The following is an 18,505-nucleotide window of genomic DNA, read 5'->3' as shown; positions in this document are numbered from 1 at the left end:
AAACAGAAACAGTCACATGGATAAAACAGCAGTCACATACATAAACACAGAAACAGTCACATGGATAAAAGAGAAGCAGTCACACACATAAACACAGAAACAGTCACATGGATAAAAGAGAAGCAGTCACACACATAAACACAGAAACAGTCACATGGATAAAAGAGAAGCAGTCACATACATAAACACAGAAACAGTCACATGGATAAAAGAGAAGCAGTCACACACATAAACACAGAAACAGTCACATGGATAAAACAGCAGTCACATACATAAACACAGAAACAGTCACATGGATAAAAGAGAAGCAGTCACACACATAAACACAGAAACAGTCACATGGATAAAACAGAAGCAGTCACACTGGTAAAAACAGAAGCAGTCACACAGGTAAAACAGAAACAGTCACATGGATAAAACAGAAACAGTCACACAGGTAAAAACAGAAGAAGTCACACAGATAAACCAGAAACAGTTACACAGGTAAAAACAGAAGCAGTGACACAGGTAAAAACAGAAACAGTCACACAGGTTAAAACAGCAGCAGTCACCGAGTAAACATGTGTCTGCAAAATGCAGAGAATGGGAAGTTCAATGTTTACCACTAGTGGCGTTTGTTTTGTATCCAGCACATCCCTGCTCCAATTATAAGCACTACATGTTTTGTTCTGCTTTTAATTTAACAAAGACTTTTTCCCAACCTGAGTGCTAATAACCAGGGCAGAATAAAGGACACAGAACTGAGCATATCTTAAATAAGTGTGGTGTGTACATCCTCTGTGTGTGTGTGTGTGTGTGTGTGTCTATGTCTGTGTGTGTCTGTGTGTGCATGTGTCTGTCAGTCAGTCTGAGTGTGTTAGTGTTTTCAAACATGTAATGTGCTTGAATGCACACATGCATGCATGACCTCTTCTGTGCACATGAACACTATGTTGTTGTTTTTTTCCTTCGCCAAAATTTATATCCAGTTCTTCCCATCTCGCCCTGAAGCATACAGTCAAGATATTAATTGTTATCACAACGAAGATACAACACCCACCGTTCATGCCAGATAAACAGCTGAAAACAAATACTCACACTGGCCTTCAACAATTCGTTGGAAGTCTTTGGCCAGTTCCTGAGAACAAAACAACAAGGTTTATGGAAGTTAATGTGCAAAATAAAGTTTGTTAAAGGAAATCAGGAAAAGCTACATGAGAAAAAAACAACAACAAAAAAAACCTTGGGATAAAGAGAGCAAGAATATGGAAAGAGTGAAAGATAAAGAGTAGAGGTAAGAGAGATCTCAGGTGCAGGAATATCAAGATCAATAAGAAAGGAGGATAGGGAAGCATAAGGGAGAAAGATGGGAAGAGAAACTTGACATCTCCATTTCATTTCTGTCTGCATCAAACTGATATTTAACAACTGATAAATCAAAAAAATACATGCTCTATATAATCACACATGAACAACAAACAAACAAGGACAAAAATAAAAGGAAATGAGCCTTTGACCTTTTCTTGATAAACTGCTTTTTTAATTCAGCAAGTGGATTGTGGTCAAGCTTGTCAAGTTTTTTCATGTTTTTGTGTGTGTGTGTGAGTGTGTGTGTGTGTGAGAGAGAGAGATTGTGTGTTGTTGTTTTTTTCATCAGCTTCTGTTTGCAAAATACAGTCACTAACTGTAGAATTCACTTCCAGTCACTAAACATAATATGGAACATGAACAATTACAAAACCACCAACACATGTGACCAAAACTGATCAATTGTAGTAGCAGATATCATGGATGCAGTCTACACAAATTAGGTGAAAAGTTTGTATTCAAGGATCTAATGGCTTAGGTACAACGAGAAAAGATCCATAAACTTAATCCACTGAAGACTAAATTTCACCAAATGATGACAGAGAGAAAGAGACCACAGACAACATAGAAACTAATACAAAAGCAGTGCTGGATGAAACAAAGATACGCAATGGAAATGAAAGCCATGCTGACAGAAAGTCATTTCTAACCAGTCCACTATGATCGCCATCGCTTTACCTTCAGTTTGGAGTGGGTTCTGACTTCAATGGTCTGCATCAACAACTTCTCAATGGACAAGTGATCACTCTGAAACATCAGCAAACTTTGGTGAACAGATAAATTAAATGTGGGCTTGGGTTCACAATGTTTGTAAAAATGTGTCTCCAGAACTACCAACGTGGGCTTGGGGTAACAATGTCTGTGCATCTGTCTCCAGAACTACAAATGTGGGCTTGGTATAATCATGTCTGCACATCTGTCTCCAGAACTACAAATGTGGGCTTGGCATAATCATGTCTGCACATCTGTCTCCAGAACTACAAATGTGGGCTTGGGGTAACAATGTCTGCACATCTGTCTCCAGAACTACAAATGTGGGCTCGGCATAATCATGTCTGCACATCTGTCTCCAGAACTACCAACGTGGGCTTGGGGTAACAATGTCTGTGCATCTGTCTCCAGAACAACAAATGTGGGCTTGGGGTAATCATGTCTGCACATCTGTCTCCAGAACTACCAACGTGGGCTTGGCATAATCATGTCTGCACATCTGTCTCCAGAAGTAGCAATGTGGGCTTAAGGTAACAATGTTTCTACATCTGTCTCCAGAACTACCAATGTGGGCTTTGTACATCTGTCTCCAGAAGTAGCAATGTGGGCTTAAGGTAACAATGTTTCTACATCTGTCTCCAGAACTACCAATGTGGGCTTTGTACATCTGTCTCCAGAACTAGCAATGTGGGCTTGGGGTAATCATGTCTGCACATGTCTCCAGAACTACCAATGTGGGCTTAAGGTAACACTGTTTCTACATCTGTCTCCAGAACTACCAATTTGGGCTTGAGGTAACAATTCCTGCACATATGTCTCCAAAACTAACAGTATGGGCTTGGGCTTATAATGTTTGTACATCTGTCTCCAGAACTACCAAGTTTGAAAGCAAACCTACACACCTGTTAACTTCTCCTCATCAGGTAAACAAATAGACGTACAAACAGAACAATAAATACAAACAGATAAACTGATAGAGAAACTTCATGTTGTTTGGTTGGTAAATGGGTTCTGTGGATCCCAGAGCCTGTGTAAAAAAAAAAAAAAATGTAAGCATCAGTGACACCTGTCTGAGGAATGACATTTCATAACTGTCACACTTTACTGTAAGTGATGTGCACAAACATGGTAAAATTTTCTTTCTTTTTTTTTCTTTTTTTTTTTTGCAGGGGTGGGGGGGAGTATTATGCTTCCAGAAAAAAAGATATTTTTTTGTTTTTTGTGTCATTTCTATATAAATGCACAGCTAAAGTCTCACCCTGATGGCCAGCCCAACTTTGCGGCTCTCCTCAGCAGACATGGCAGGTTGGTGTGTGACTTGCAGAGGCTTGCCATCATCATCCTCACACACTTGAACACTCAGCTTGTACACTGCATGACAACACAGCATACTTTGTGTCACATACCTCACCAGTACTGGCTGAAGTGTGAACACTGCATGACAACACAGTACACTGTGAGCCACACATCTCACCTGTATTGGTAGATGTTTGTACACTCCATAGCAACAGAGCAAACTTTGTGTCACAAATCTCACCAGTAATGGTAGATATCTGTACAAGCATAACATAGCCTACTTTGTGTCAGACATCTCACAACTGTTGGTATGCGTGTGTACACTGTATAACAACACAGCATACTTTGTGTCACACGCTCACCAGTACTGGTAGGCGCAAGTGCACCGCATAACAACACAGCATACTTTGTGTCACAAATCTCACTAGTAATGATAGACATGTGTACAAGCATAACACAGCATACTCTGCCTCAGACATCTCACCATTGTTGACAGACATGCGTACACTGCATAACAGCAAATGCTGTGTCACACAACACATCTAGCTCACCAGTATTGATAGACATCCTTTCTGCTTGAGCAGACTGCATTACATATATGTATCACATGCTTGCATCTGAACACACACACACACACACACACACACACACACACATAGCTTCATAGTGTTATACTTTGATAAAATATAAACACAAATATGATTTCCATACCTGTCGTATCATGCCTGTCTCTGCGACTATTGTCCCTGTAAAAACAACATTTGTTTTTGTTAACTATCATTTGTATTACAACATAAACACCGTTACACACCCTCTCTCCCATGCACAATCCACCATAATGAAAATAGAGACTTGTAAGCAACAATGATAGAATATCTGTTATAATCTTAAGTCATTCACTGAAGTACAGCACTTTTTTTTCATTGTACCTGACCACACCGGATGCCAGCTTACTGCTTCTGCATTTGTGGCCAACAAATCCCACCTTCACTCACCTACAAGAAAGCTTTCACATCTGTGTTTCCACCCTGCACTGCAGCTTGCCATTCTCAGAGTATATCTGTTTCCATAAACCATCTAATGCTGACTTGCCTAATTACAGATCATTCATGCTTGAACATATGTCAGACCCCTGCCGGAGGCTGCACTAGTGGGTCACGGTTAAGTATGTGTAATTAAATGAAAGGTTTTAAAGCACAAGCAGGCCTTCACATGCATGCAGGGTTGGGAGCAAGGAAAACTCTCAACATTTAAGGCAACAGAAGCTGCCAGGATGTAGCCAGGACCTCACAGACCTTGAGTATTCGATTCCATTCAGGCTATCAAGCCAAACACTAATCTAAAAAACAAATTTTACAAATGATAAAACTGAAATCTAATTAGGCACACAAAAAACTGCAATCAGCAACAATGCACACATATTACCATTGCAAGAAACGATGCAAGACACAACATTTCTCAACATGCACGAACACTACTGTCAGCAAACAACATACTAATGCCTTTTAAAATTTTAAAAGTCAAGAAAGAACATAAAGACTTACCGCCAGTATGAAATGACCAAGCTTTTGCTGAGCATGTACTGCTCCACAGCAATGCTGTCTCCCAAACGTTCACGCATCAGACGCTGAGTCTGAATAACAACGACAACAACAGATATAACCAATGAAGTCATGAAATTTGAGGAGCTATTCATCAGTTCACTAAGCCAGAAAAACAAATCTACAGTCTATACAATAAATACATCTCTGAACAGAGAGATGGAAAAGGAAAAGCCAGCCCTGTCCCTTTTGATAAAAGTATGGGAAGCAAAATGGTGCAGTTCAGTCACCCAGTGACGTCCACAGAGGCAAAAACCATTATCCACAGCCAGTACCGAAGAAAGAGAAGGCCAAAAACTGACAAAGGGACAAATGCAATCCACCAACTCCAGCGACACCAGCAAACAATCCTCTTCAGCCGTACAGGCTACTGCTGGCTTTTGAGTCATCTGAGCCAAATGAAAATATCTCACACAGATGAATGTCCCTGTGGAACAGGTACACAAACCACAGAACATATTTTCCAACACTGCCCCACTTATGAGGATCTACGACGCCAGTTTCAGCCCAAGAGAGTAGAGCTACAGGCACAACTTTGGGGTGACCGGACTGACCTGAAGAAAACCGTGGGCTTCGTCAGGGCGACGAAGTTTCAAGTCTGACACATCCCAACAATATCGATCGCTGAAGAAGAAGTTAAAAGTATGCAGGGAAGCATGTCCAGCCTCTTTTCACAAAGCAAGCAACAACCTGGTGCTGGTTTCAAGTGGTATCTAAATATCTGAAGAATGAAAGAAGACCAGCCGGTTCATCAACAAATACATTAAAGAAATTATTTTGGATGTACCACCAAAATTTCTATGTATCTTTGTTTCAATAATGTGCATCACCACATCAGAATAATGTAATTTGTTCCCCCAAATTAAATATACAACCACATATATCATATGATTCATTAACAAAATCTTTCTTCTGAAACACACATGCATACAACCTTGCATTCATATGTGGATACACACGCACACACACACACTCACGCATTCTCTCTCTCTCTCTCCTCTCCCCCCCCCCCCCCCCACTAGCCCTCCAACACATATCCTCTCTCTCTCTCTCTGTCATTCAAACCAATTATTTCTCACCTGTGAATGCAGAACTTCCAACTGTAGGGAGAGGCAAAAAGAGTCTGAAACTCAGTCAAGGTCCTAAAATTGAAGTTGAGAGGGCCAGAAGTAGAGGGCCCAGAGTGTCCACGAATCAAATGCGATCGCGCCTTAATTTTAGCCCGATCTCCCAATCGAACCATATAATTATGTGACCTGGTTGAAGACATAATTTGACAAAAAACAAGAACGCCAGAGAATCGACAGACAGACAGAAAATACAAAAAAAAAACTTAGCCATATGAAGAGCACAGGAACAGGAGTCATAATGGCTGCCAGAAAAAGAGGGCGCTAGTCAGGGGGGCAAAGGGGAGGTTACCTACTTCCTGGAGGTTATCGGCCGTAGCTACTTTCGTTTTCTCCGCATAGGCGGATAGAAATTTGCCCAGGACAGGAATGTCAGACCCCTGCCGGAGTCTGCACTAGTGGGTCACAGTTAAGTATGTGTAATTAAATTAACTTTTTTGAAACTTATAAATATAAAATAAACTCCCACACAAGACATACCTGCACATTCATGTGCAGCCATTTCTTACACAGTTAATAATCTCACAACCAACTCTGCTCTCATGTATTTCGCTCTTTTGCATCACATTTTGTTTTGCTGAGCAATTTTTGAGATGCAATACATTGAATACTATGAAGCCAATATCAAACGAAGTCAGACAGTTAGCAGAAATCAATAAAAGCTGAGACAGAAAAAATCCTGCCAAGAAAATTAAACTGAAACCACTGGTTTAATCTGAATGCTCCATATAATATGTTCAAAGATTTTCCTGTAGCCTTCCACATCAATATGAGGCGTTATGACTGTACCGGAAGTGAAAAGGATAATCAAATAGTACTGTAACCAGTCGTTTATTTCTATGCTTTTAATTTATGCACCTGAAGTATATAAAATGCCCATCCTCATAAATAGCAAAATCACACCTATAACCACCCACACCAACACATCAAGGATACGCAAAAGCCGATACAGATCATGCAGTGGTTTGTCATTTTCCAGTAGTCGTGACTGTGCCAGCTGATGGATGTAGTGAACCTGTACACAGAATCACTCCATTTATTTGGAAATGAATCAGCTGCCTCCACTGAAAAACACAAAATTTCTAAGACCCTGAAATAGTAAAATCACAAAAATCAATAAATTTTGTACATAGAGATATTGCTACATGATTGTAGAAAAAAAGCAACACAGAGATTGTTAAAGCAAAACCAAAAAAAGCACACATTAAAGTTCCCAATATTCTATCATTTTTCACACACTTACTGAAATCTAAATACACTGCTGTCATTAGTCATTTACATAATTACTCAAAATGTTTGCACTTCTTGCAATTCTTCTGATGCTGTTGATATAATTTACCAATAGTAATATTGAGGGGGAAAAAGTAAAAGTGCACCTTCATGCAAGCATGCACATTTCTCTGCACAAGAAAAGTAATTTGAAAACTATCATTAACATATAAGGTACTTATTCACTTTACCTGCATGGAGTGAACAAGGGATTTTCCATCTGAAAAAAACAACATCATCATCATACTGTATGAATCTCATCTTGATATATGAGTGTGCAGTTTTACTGTCGAAGTTCACCAACAGAATATCTGAACATATCAGATCGACATCGCATGTTCATTCCTGTCAATCTAAAAATAACAAAATTAAAAATGAAAATAACGAAATTACAAAGGACAGCTCACAGCATACAAAAAAAAAAAAAAAAAAAAATCCACAACAAGCACAAAAATCATTCATCATATGTGCAGAGGCATGTCCCAAACAAAAACCTGATAATGCCTGTATTTCATACAAAACGAAACCATCATTAATCTTTTCAAATTCAACACATTTCTTTCCATGCAGATACAATAAAATTCGCCAACTTTATCAAATGCAATCTGCACCATCCAGAGTAAACAGAATTTGACTGTAATGTTATATTTCAAATAAAATCAGTATCGACCTGCGTAAGTTAAATTTGCAATGTTCCGCTTCAAATGTAATCAGTGTCACCCAGAGAAAACAGAATTTGACAACAGCATTCAATCTTGAATGCAATCAACATCACCCAAACATATTTTGACTGCAATCTTCTATTTCAAACGCTATCAAAATTACCCAGCGCAAACGAAATCTGACTGCAGTGCTATATTTTCACATCATTTGGCTGACAACTTATACTTACTGCCAGTCTCATGATCTTCCACCTGGAACGTGATATCCAGCAGACGCCAGGGAATGCTAGGACTGTCTCCCATGAGGGTCAAGGTCACCTATACATACAAATCGTGGTGATTACAATCCAGCAGCAAACACACCATCTCCCACAAAGGTAAGAAAAGCTTGTGTCAGAGAGAAGACATTTTAAAACAGACAACACTTTAAGCTGAGTACTTCTGCTGTGATCCAAATTATAACAAAGTCATTAACTACCACCCAATGCAGTGATTCAAAATCTAGCAAACTCATTACTTATGAGGATCAATCTTACACAGGAATAAAATATTAAACCACACGAACAATAAATGGTAAAATTACCATTTGAAATTCACACTGGGCAAAGACCAAGTGCAACTTGTTTGAAAAAAAAAAAATGTCCAGTGTTCTCTTTTTTTTTTTTAATCTTTAGGAAAATTGTGTGGAGCATTACAGGCAGACAGAATTTAGGACATACAAGTTTATAGTTAAAAAAAAAGAAAAGAAAAAAAAAAAAAAAAAAGAGTGCCTACAACACAAGAAAAAATTATATATCTTGTGTAATAAACTTTAAAATTTTTCTAAGCAAACTGCTTTGTTCGTTGCAAACAAAAACACAAATGCAGATCAAGTTCAAGCAGACTGATGATATAAAGCATTACAATACAATAAAGTGCGACAATCATTGCAGCTCAATTCCACGCACTCACCTCAAACTCAAATTCAACGTAGAACCTCACACGGCCTTGTTCTGAAAATAAACATTTTAAATCTCAACTTGGAAAGATTTTTAAATGACAAACTAAAAAATACATAAATATGTTTAACATACTGAAGTTTACACACAGAGGACACCTTGGACAACAACTAAAATAGGAACGCAAACATAATGTAAATTCACATGTACTCAATGCCTCAACAAACATGCATCTAAATTTCATGAGACTGTGTTATGTCGTTATTTTCTTCTTATTTTTAACCTATACAAACACCCAGTACACAGAGGAACGCACGCTAACAAACTGCCCAGAAGGGAGTGAGTTAATAAAAAACATATATACGCTTTGCTAAATACATTTAATTTCCATTACTGCATATAAGTTCACTGATAAAAAATTAAAATACAAACCATAAAACAATGCAATAATAATGAAAATAAATACATGCACCCCATCTCTATAGTGTGCAGAATGCTTTCAAGAAAAAGGAAAGAAAAACCTCAAAATATATATGTACCCAGTCTTTCATTCCATAACCCCCATGCACAAACACACACACACACATTAACAATCCCATCCATCACCTCACCAATACATACATGTGCCCCCCCTAAAGATTCTCATAAAGTGCCAATAGTCGTAAAATGGTGAAATAGGAAGTTAAAAATTTGGTGACTGAAAAACAGGGCACTGTACCAATCTTCAGCCTCCTCATCTGGGGTGGCAGTTCGCTGGAGACCAGCCGATACTGTATGACCTGGTCCAGTCGCTGCAGGGTCTGTTTCTTCTCTTGTATGGTGATCGGGTCAGGAGGGATGATCTTGTCCTGCAGCATGGATCACATTGAGAGTTTTCTGTTTCAGTCTGATATAGTGCATTGCATTACCTGAAATGCCAACTGTCCTGACGTCCTCTTTGCCGAGAGAGAGAGAGAGAGATAGAGAGAGGGGATGTAACTTGGGCAAGACTCTCCCCACAATAATCAACCTCCTCTGCTGTTCTGATGGTCACTCCCGTAGTCAGACACAACTGACGATCACACATGTATACACATCCACCATTGTATGTACAAACTGAAACTTGTCTCTTTCAAAATCTTGCTTTTGTGAAAAGAATCTCATGCCTGTACAGCCAGCTTGATTTAAAATCTTACTGCAAGCTATAGGAAATCAACAAAATTTACATTGATGATTACTGCCCCAACATGACATCAAAATTTGCAAAGTGTGTACAATGGGGGCCAGGGGATTTTGTCTGTGTCCGCTGTACAAGTATGTGTTTTTTTGCTGCTTTTGTTAGTATGTCTGTGCGTGGGTACGCACGTGTGTGCATGCATGTGCTTTGGCTTCTTTCTTTGCTTGTTCCCTTCTCTCCTTTATTCCTAAAATACAAAATGAGGCTAGTATTCTTCTCAATACACAGGATGCCGAGTGGCTCACTGAAGGTCACTCTTCTCCAAGAGAAATACAACTAACAAATTAAAAGATGAACTCTTTTTTCCAAAAGAATTCCTCCAGTGGGAAAAATAAAACTGGACACCTGCTAATATGTATTCCTTCTTCCTCAATCCCCTGCACCAACAGAAATGATGTGTGTTTCGGTAATGTGTTAAAAAAGGTTCAAATATGTCAAACTCAAATCTCATTTATTGTTCTTTGGATAACCTGTCGCTATGACTGTTACAAGAAGAAAAAAGTTCACAATCAGTTCCAAGTGAAATCCAAATAGATTCTAGACAGACTTCACCCTAAAAATATGATCACATTTCCCCTGTGAATACATTTTCCAGACACAATGTTTGGTGCTTGATTAGATTGTTCAAGTCTTCCTTTTGTGAGAGGAGGTGCGATACTTACTCTGATACATGCAGGCAAACGCGGGTAAGTGCCTGTAGTCAGGACGTCAATTGCACATGGCAGGGAGAAACTGGGCAACCTGTAAGAAATGACATACAAAATATTCATACAGAGTTCAGTAACTCTATGCACAAAAGTGGTGTGGTGGCCTTGTGGTAATGCGTCCGTCTAGAAAGCAAGAAAATCTGAGTGTGCTGGATCAAATCCCACCCACCAGAAAATTTTCCCCTCCCACTCAACCTTAACTGGTATTAGTGGTGGTCTGGATGTTAGTCATTCAGATGAAATGATTAACCATGATTCTGAGTGCAGCACATACTTGGCTCAACTAAAAGAAACCATGGCAAGAAAAAAGTTGTCCCTGGCAAAATTCAGTAGAAAATTCACTTCGAAACATAGTGAACAAATGCGCTTCAGGCAGAAAAACTGTAACAAAACACTCTCCTGGGTAAGAGCAACCCTAATTTCACACAAAGCTATTCAGTATAGTGAAATTAAAAAAAAAAAAACAATACAAAAAGGAAACTTCAGCAACATGCATCTGACCATCTCAAAATAATAATCAGCAGTCTCCAACTGTTCAGTTATTAGGCAAAGCTGCCAATGACATATATGCCACAGATTTTGTTTACAGTTTCCAGTGATCATACTGAACTTAATTTTGCACGGGGAAAAAACCAGCAAAAGCATGCTGGACATATGCTTTCTAGAGTCATGGATAACAATGATTTCCAATGTGAAAAGATTTATTATTTTGGCAACTTTTCAAGAGAAAATAAGAACATAAGTCCAAGACATAATTCCACTGACTACCACATCAACATTTTTCTCTGGTTTGATTTCCTTTTTTTCTTTTCTTTTTTTCCTTACAAGTATACAACTCACCGTGCTGTGACAAGAGTCTCCTTTGACATCTTGTGCAAAAAGTCAGCTGTTTCAACAAAGAACATGGACTGCCGCTCCAGGAATATGCAGATATCCTGCACAGAAGCACACAAACAGAATCCTTTAAAACCAATAACACCGAAAAAAGAAATTCACAAAAACAAACACACCAACATCAAACCACACCTCCCTCCTCCCATACATCATCGCTCCCCACCCCACCCCCCCACCCCACTCCCCCAATAAGGAAACAATTTACCAGACACCTGTCAAATACAAATTTACTATTTTGGACTAATACAATGAAAAACAAATATCATTTTATGACCCAGATCTTTGGAACTATGTACAATAAATACAGCTGCTCGGGATATGGATACACTGTTTACTGTTAGTGTTATAATGTAAGAAAGTAGATCTGAGATCTATACAAGACTAGCACAAAAACACACAAAAACAAACAGAAAAGGGGTAAACAAATTCTGCCATGTGTTAAACAAAAAAAATATCAGAATTACCTTTTAAAATTTAATATACTGGCAACTTCAACTGAACTGAAAGTGTTCTCATTAATATTAGTATCCACTGACAAAAATAAATTTTTTAAATAAAGTCAAACTTCCATTTCACAATGCAGCATATTGAACTACTACAACCATTCAAATAAACTTCAAACTTTTCAAGTAAAACTAAAACAATTAACGTGCAGTTGCACACATACAGACACACCTCACCACACACACACACACACACACACACATATATATATATATGTGTGTGTGTGTGTATAACTATACGTACACACACACACACACACACACACACATTTACTAACTCAAATTATTTTACAGGAAAAGCCTCATTTACTCACAGCACACTTGTCCACTTTGTTGACACTGCTGGCCCACTTCACCAAAGCCAGAATTCGTACAAACAACTGCCTAGTGCGGCTGGCAAACTGAAAGATCTCCAGTTTCCTGAAGTGTAATCAACAGCATTAGTCATTCTTCAACTTGCATATTTTCCACATTTACAATATCATACTGTTTTTGTGAGTTACAGTTTACATAAATTCAATAATTTAAAATGGCAATTCATTTCCAACATGTGTGAGCTAATGAAAAGGTTGTTGTGTGTATTTTCAACTACCGTATATCCACTGAATACATTAAGTGTTTACAACATGTCTCTCATAAATAAAGGAACTTGAGTAGGTGAGGTGTGTCAGTGGGTGCATGCTCATAATGAGCTATTGTGTCCCATCTGTATGTGTATGTCAGTGACTTGAGTGTGTGTGTGTGTGTGTGTGTGTGTGTGTGTGTGTGTGTGTGTGTAAATGTGTGTGTGTGTGTGTGTGTGTGTGTGTGTGTGTGTAAATGTGTGTGTGTGTGTGTGTGTGTGTGTGTGTGTGTGTGTGTGTGTGTGTGTGTGTGTTTGAGGGAGGGAGTGCTATGGGGGTATATTTGTGCATGGTAATATATTTTTAATTTGACATCTGTTAACTTTCAGAGACATTAGACATGCATGTGTGATGCATGCCACCCATTAAGCCTTTTGTTTTCAACCACGGATATAGCTGCAGTTTATGGGTAACTCCATAATCAGGTGTCCAGCCACACAGTTGCACAAGCTTACCTCCCTTGCAAATGGCGACTGCCTTGCTGAGTGTTCGAAACAATTCCTTGGCTAGTTTTGGCTCGACTTTGATATGAGTTTTATTGCATTTTACAAAGCAAAGAGCTGTTGAGCATGTCAACATGGCTGCCAGAACATACAGTACAGAAGAGGTGGCTAGAATTTTGTTCGATTTTCCGCACAATGTCCACAATAGCAACATGAAAACATGATACAAAACAAAACTTATGTTGCTATTCATTAACTGAAGTGATTCTGGTAATCCTGATGATGATTACATGCTACAAGGCACATCAACAGGCAGGGGGCTGGGTCAAGTCAGGTGTTGGTATAGCAAAAAAAAAAAAAAAAAAAAAAATTTTGGCTTGAACTTGAAGCCTTCATTTTGGGGTTTTCATCTAGCATGAAACCCTCTAGATGAAAGGTTCAAGCTGAAATATTGTTTATGGTCAGTTTTTGTGTTGTAATATTGTGTGATAGTGTTTGTGGGTGTTTTTTCTTGGGTGTTAGGGGAGATTGTATGTGAGTGATTACCGTTGTGTATAGTGCTAATGTTTAAAACAACATAATGCTGGAAACATAAATGCACTTGGTTGTTGTGTCTAATACATTTGCTAATACTTTAGTACAATTTCCATCCGTAAAATAAACAAACTTGAATTTTCTTCTTCTTTTTTATCAAAATATTTTGTGCACTTTTTTCCCAAAAAATCAGAGTTATCTTCCCCTGATTGAAAATCATCTTATCCTGTGACATTGAAGTTATCATAATTATATTCTCCATTCATTTTCCTTTAAGAAACCATACACTTTAATATACTTTTGAGTATAATTTTAATTTTTGTGACTTTTTTAATTTTGCAAAAAACACAAATAGTTCCGGAAGTGAAAGGGTTAAAGGAAGCCCTGCATCAATGCATGCTGATGAGTCACGACAGTGTTTGACAATGCTATCCATGGTTCAGTCCATGCTTAAGATCACATTTTCAGACTCTGAGATCTTGAGAGGTGGTCTTTTGCTCAAGCCTCACTCTAGTTTAAGATGAGAGGTCCTGTGTGTCGGATTACAACAACAAAAAAACATGACTGGAGTTATCATCCAAACAAAAAAATTCTTTAATCAATTTCATTTGGCAAAGCTATAAGTAAAAAAACAAACAAAAAAAAACAGTCACAAGTATTTCCTTTTTTTTTTTTAAGAGGGAAAAAAATCATACTCAAAATCAACAACCAAACAAGTTAAATTTGGATTCAGTAAATTATACTAATAGTAGTAATACAGTAATAACAACCAATGTTACTGATCAACTTTCATTAGTTTCAAATCATCCAGTCATCTTTAACAGTTTACTAATTCAAATAGCCCACAAATACAAGCTACTCATTATCATTTACTATCAATGTATCAAACGAATAAGGACCAAATAAGGCAAATAAATTTTCATTTACCTTTCCATGTCTGTTTTTCGAGGCAATCTGTAAAAATTAAAAAAAAATTAAAAAAATTTTTTAAAAAAAGAGAGAGAGAGAGAGAGAAAAAACAACAACAACAAATTTTAAAAGACATGAAGAACTACACACTCACTACAAAAAAATCTAACCAATGAAATGAAACTTGAATCTTTAAATATTGTTTAATCAACGATCTTACCATAGACCTTGACATGGTTTAAGCATTTTATACACAACAAAATGAAAAGAAGCAAAAGTAAGAACCAAGTCCTAATTATCTGCAAAATAAACGATGAAAGAAGAACTCAAGTGTTTCATTGAATGGCTTCTGTTAATTAGAGTTAGACATTAATGAAAAACTGAATAAGATAAGCAAAATCTTTTTTTTAAATAATTAATTGCAAGGCACATACTTTCTCTCTCTCTCTCTCTCTCTCTCTTGTTTCCTTTCTTTTTTCTTTTCTCACACGATTACATGTATATTGTAATATATACACACACACACACACACAAAGTTTCAAACACACACCCTAAGTTCTACTAGTGTACAATAATAACTGGTATAAGATAACAAACAATTCTCCCATCCCTACCCCTGCACCCACCCCAGCCCCTCCCTTGCACCCCGCATAATTAATATAACAAAGTGGAACGATGCAAAATTGAAGACTAACTAGTTTTAATACTACTTATACATAACAGATCTATATAAACACACATATTTACTATACACACCAATTATTAGAATAAAAAAATATCATACATTACAATAAATTTAAATGAACCCACTCTACCTCTCCCATCCCCTCTTCATCCTCTTCCCAGCCCCCACACCCATCCATCCACAAGATAATAAAAAAAAAATCAGAGCACTCAAAAACACTGGCTAGGCAACTGATTTTATACATGTCAAACTCACAATTCAGACAGCACAATGAGCTCATGGTAGGTGCGCTGCGTGGCATACTCAATCAATGTGCTGAGGGAAATGCTACCCCCTCCCTGAGGACCTGGACCAGCAGGCACCATCATCTGTTCTTCTACAGGGCTCGGAGCCATGGTACCAGTTCACACCTGAAGAATGAATGCATTGTCATTTTCTTCAGTCTAAAACTAGTAAAACTAAATGTAAGACGTAAACTGAAATTAAAGGTTTTCATTAAAGATGAATACTAATCCTACTATTGGCATAACTCTTGGTGAGACAATTCCAACCCACTGTTGCCTGCTCTGCCCGTTGAAATAGTAATTAGAATTCAGGATTATTTCAAACACACACTTTGCAAAACAAATCCAGAAACCCACAAAGAGAAGCTCCAAGTTAATTCAATGAATACAGTACACCAAACCTTCATTTTCGTTGGTAATTTTAGTGGGAGATTTGGCAAATATAGAGTCAGGACGAGGTGTTGAGGGTCACGTGACCAAGCTATGGTTCAAGAGTTTGATTCCTGGTTGGACTTTTCTGTACGCGGTTCTATCAGCCATTAGTGTTAAGTTCGTGCATGACAGCAGTGAAAGCAAAAATCAAGGATCAAGAAAGGTCTGCATTGACTTTCACTGACCAAGAATTGAACATTACATCCGGTAATTATTCGGGACTAATGTCGAGCTGTTCACTGCACATTTATAGAGGATCAATGCCCAGCGCTGGCCCTTTTTGACTCACTTGTGTAAACAAAGTGAGTCTATGTTATAACCTGGTGTTCGGTTGTCTGTGAGTGTGAGTATGTGTTTGTCTGTCTGTGTGTCCATGGTAAACTTTAACATTGTCATTTTCTCTGCAAATACTTTGTCAGCTGACACCAAATTTGGCATAAAAATAGGAAAAATTCAGTTCTTTCAAGTCATCCTGTTTAAAATAATATTGCACCTCCGGGATGGGCACAAAAAAATTTTAAAAGAAGCTAAAATATTTGCACAATGAATTTACTGTTACATTTAAATGATTTATATTTTTCATTCGCTAAACTTGGCACTTTGATTTGATATTCTGACAAACCTTTAATAGCAGTCATTTTTATCATTTTTTGTTCAAACAGGAACTTCTTTTGCTAAACATGGAAGTTACATAATTTATGAATACATCTCTTTGGTGCTGCTAGCAAAAAGGGAAATTAATCTGTAATTAATGCTAAGGGGTTTAATTTGTTTTAAGCTGATCTTTCTCATCTTAAACAGTACATTTTGAAACTATACTCTATACATAGAAAAGCTTTTGTGTTTTACTCTCAGTGTACTGGGCTTTCACTATGTTCATTTGCCCAAGTGGTCTTTTTCAGAAAATACTAAAATCAATACCACGAGTGGACTTTAACAACCTATTGGTTGAGCCCTGAAGGTCAAGGGCAAAAATCAATTGCATGCGCATATCTATACATATATTCAAAGCACATGCTCATATTCCTTGCAACTGCGAAGGATGACATTTCATTTCAAGTAGTTGACCTGCCTGTTCAATCCTTTTTTTTTTTCTATAGTACTTACATCATATAAAAATTAAAACACATACAGATATCACTAATGAAGATAATTAAATTATGCATAATAACTTACTATAAGAACAGAAACAGTATTTCTTGTCATGTCATATTATACGTCATGGCTTTTACGCAAGTCTTAGGCTTTATCAGCCTTTTACCTGATCATTAGTTTATTTTGTTCTTCTTTTTTAACTGTTTTGTAAGAGTGTGCAATTACTAATGTTATGGCTAGATTCCTATGGAGAAATTTAATTTGAAGCCATGATAATCCTTCCAGTGTTTACCTAATAAATTAAAAAAATTGTTGAGTGCTCCTGTAATGACAATGGGCAGATTATTTCAGAAGTTAACAAGTATGTTACTTTTTTGGTTAGTAAAAAAGTGTGATAAAAGGTTTGATCTGGTGAATGTCTTCATTAGTTTTTAGTGGATGTCCCCTGATATGGTGACTGGACATGGTTCTTTAAAGAGATGTGTCAAAATAATGCTGTAATTTGTATAAATCATAATAAAGTTGACACAACCAATAGTTTTCCAGCATCACCACCAGAACACAGTACAGAGGCTCTTTATTTTTGCCTTGGACCATTACAGACTGGAACTGACTGCCCCAAGAAGCTGTGGAGGCCAAACACTTGACACTTTTGTGTCAAGGGTTTCCAAGCAGTAAACACCACTTCCATTACCCCCTACCCCCCCCCCCCCCCCCCCCCCCACCTCCACGCCACCTCCCCCACCCCAATCCCGCTACCTTCTTTCCCTCCCCACCCCCCAATTCCCCTGAACACCTGACTACCTCTTCTTCACATCAAGGAACACCAGCTGCAGCGAACCCCCACCCCCACTTTTGGGTGCCAGAATAATCAAATTATATGATTGAGGGCCCTCAGCAATGAAGAAGAAGTAGACTAATTTTTTTCCGAAGAGACAAATGTTGTGTTCTGGCCATCTTTACAAATTGTTTAGGGCACGGACACTTTAGTTGCGAAGCCGAAAAATCGTTTATGTGGGAGTACTGGTGGTAGTTGTGCAGGGATTTATTATTGCCATAAATACTGGATATTCTAAATTATATTACTGAAATCATACATCTGTCATTTAAACAGTATGTATTGTTTTGAAAAAAATCAGCTCGAGATTGCCACGTACCGTTATTCAAGAAACATTAAATATTTGTGTCAGAATGGTATCCGTCCCCCCATGCATCAAACCGACCGCCGG

At 37.8% G+C, this 18,505-nt stretch overlaps 1 protein-coding gene across 4 annotated transcripts in view; it reads right to left on the bottom strand.

Annotated features, from left to right (window-relative positions):
* The window catches only part of LOC143297731 (mediator of RNA polymerase II transcription subunit 14-like), a 54,524-nt gene extending 36,019 nt beyond the window's left edge, over positions 1-18,505 (bottom strand). For all 4 annotated transcript variants that reach the window (XM_076610167.1, XM_076610170.1, XM_076610168.1 and 1 more), the window contains exons 1-17: positions 18,434-18,505; positions 15,721-15,875; positions 14,799-14,825; positions 12,586-12,691; positions 11,715-11,809; positions 10,830-10,908; positions 9,670-9,799; positions 8,965-9,005; positions 8,244-8,331; positions 7,543-7,571; positions 7,019-7,097; positions 6,035-6,078; positions 4,899-4,987; positions 4,066-4,100; positions 3,317-3,429; positions 2,026-2,094; positions 1,078-1,117 (exon numbers count right to left, since the gene is read on the bottom strand). In XM_076610167.1, the coding sequence (XP_076466282.1) occupies positions 1,078-1,117; positions 2,026-2,094; positions 3,317-3,429; positions 4,066-4,100; positions 4,899-4,987; positions 6,035-6,078; positions 7,019-7,097; positions 7,543-7,571; positions 8,244-8,331; positions 8,965-9,005; positions 9,670-9,799; positions 10,830-10,908; positions 11,715-11,809; positions 12,586-12,691; positions 14,799-14,825; positions 15,721-15,860 (1,204 nt within the window). In that variant the 5' untranslated portion in view covers positions 15,861-15,875; positions 18,434-18,505. The remainder of the gene's footprint in view (positions 1-1,077; positions 1,118-2,025; positions 2,095-3,316; positions 3,430-4,065; positions 4,101-4,898; positions 4,988-6,034; positions 6,079-7,018; positions 7,098-7,542; positions 7,572-8,243; positions 8,332-8,964; positions 9,006-9,669; positions 9,800-10,829; positions 10,909-11,714; positions 11,810-12,585; positions 12,692-14,798; positions 14,826-15,720; positions 15,876-18,433) is intronic.

The sequence above is a fragment of the Babylonia areolata genome, chromosome 23, assembly GCF_041734735.1.
Source record: "Babylonia areolata isolate BAREFJ2019XMU chromosome 23, ASM4173473v1, whole genome shotgun sequence".
NCBI lineage: Eukaryota > Metazoa > Mollusca > Gastropoda > Neogastropoda > Buccinidae > Babylonia > Babylonia areolata.
The sequence above is the reverse complement of the archived record's forward strand: the minus strand, read 5'-3'. Positions and strand labels throughout refer to the sequence as shown.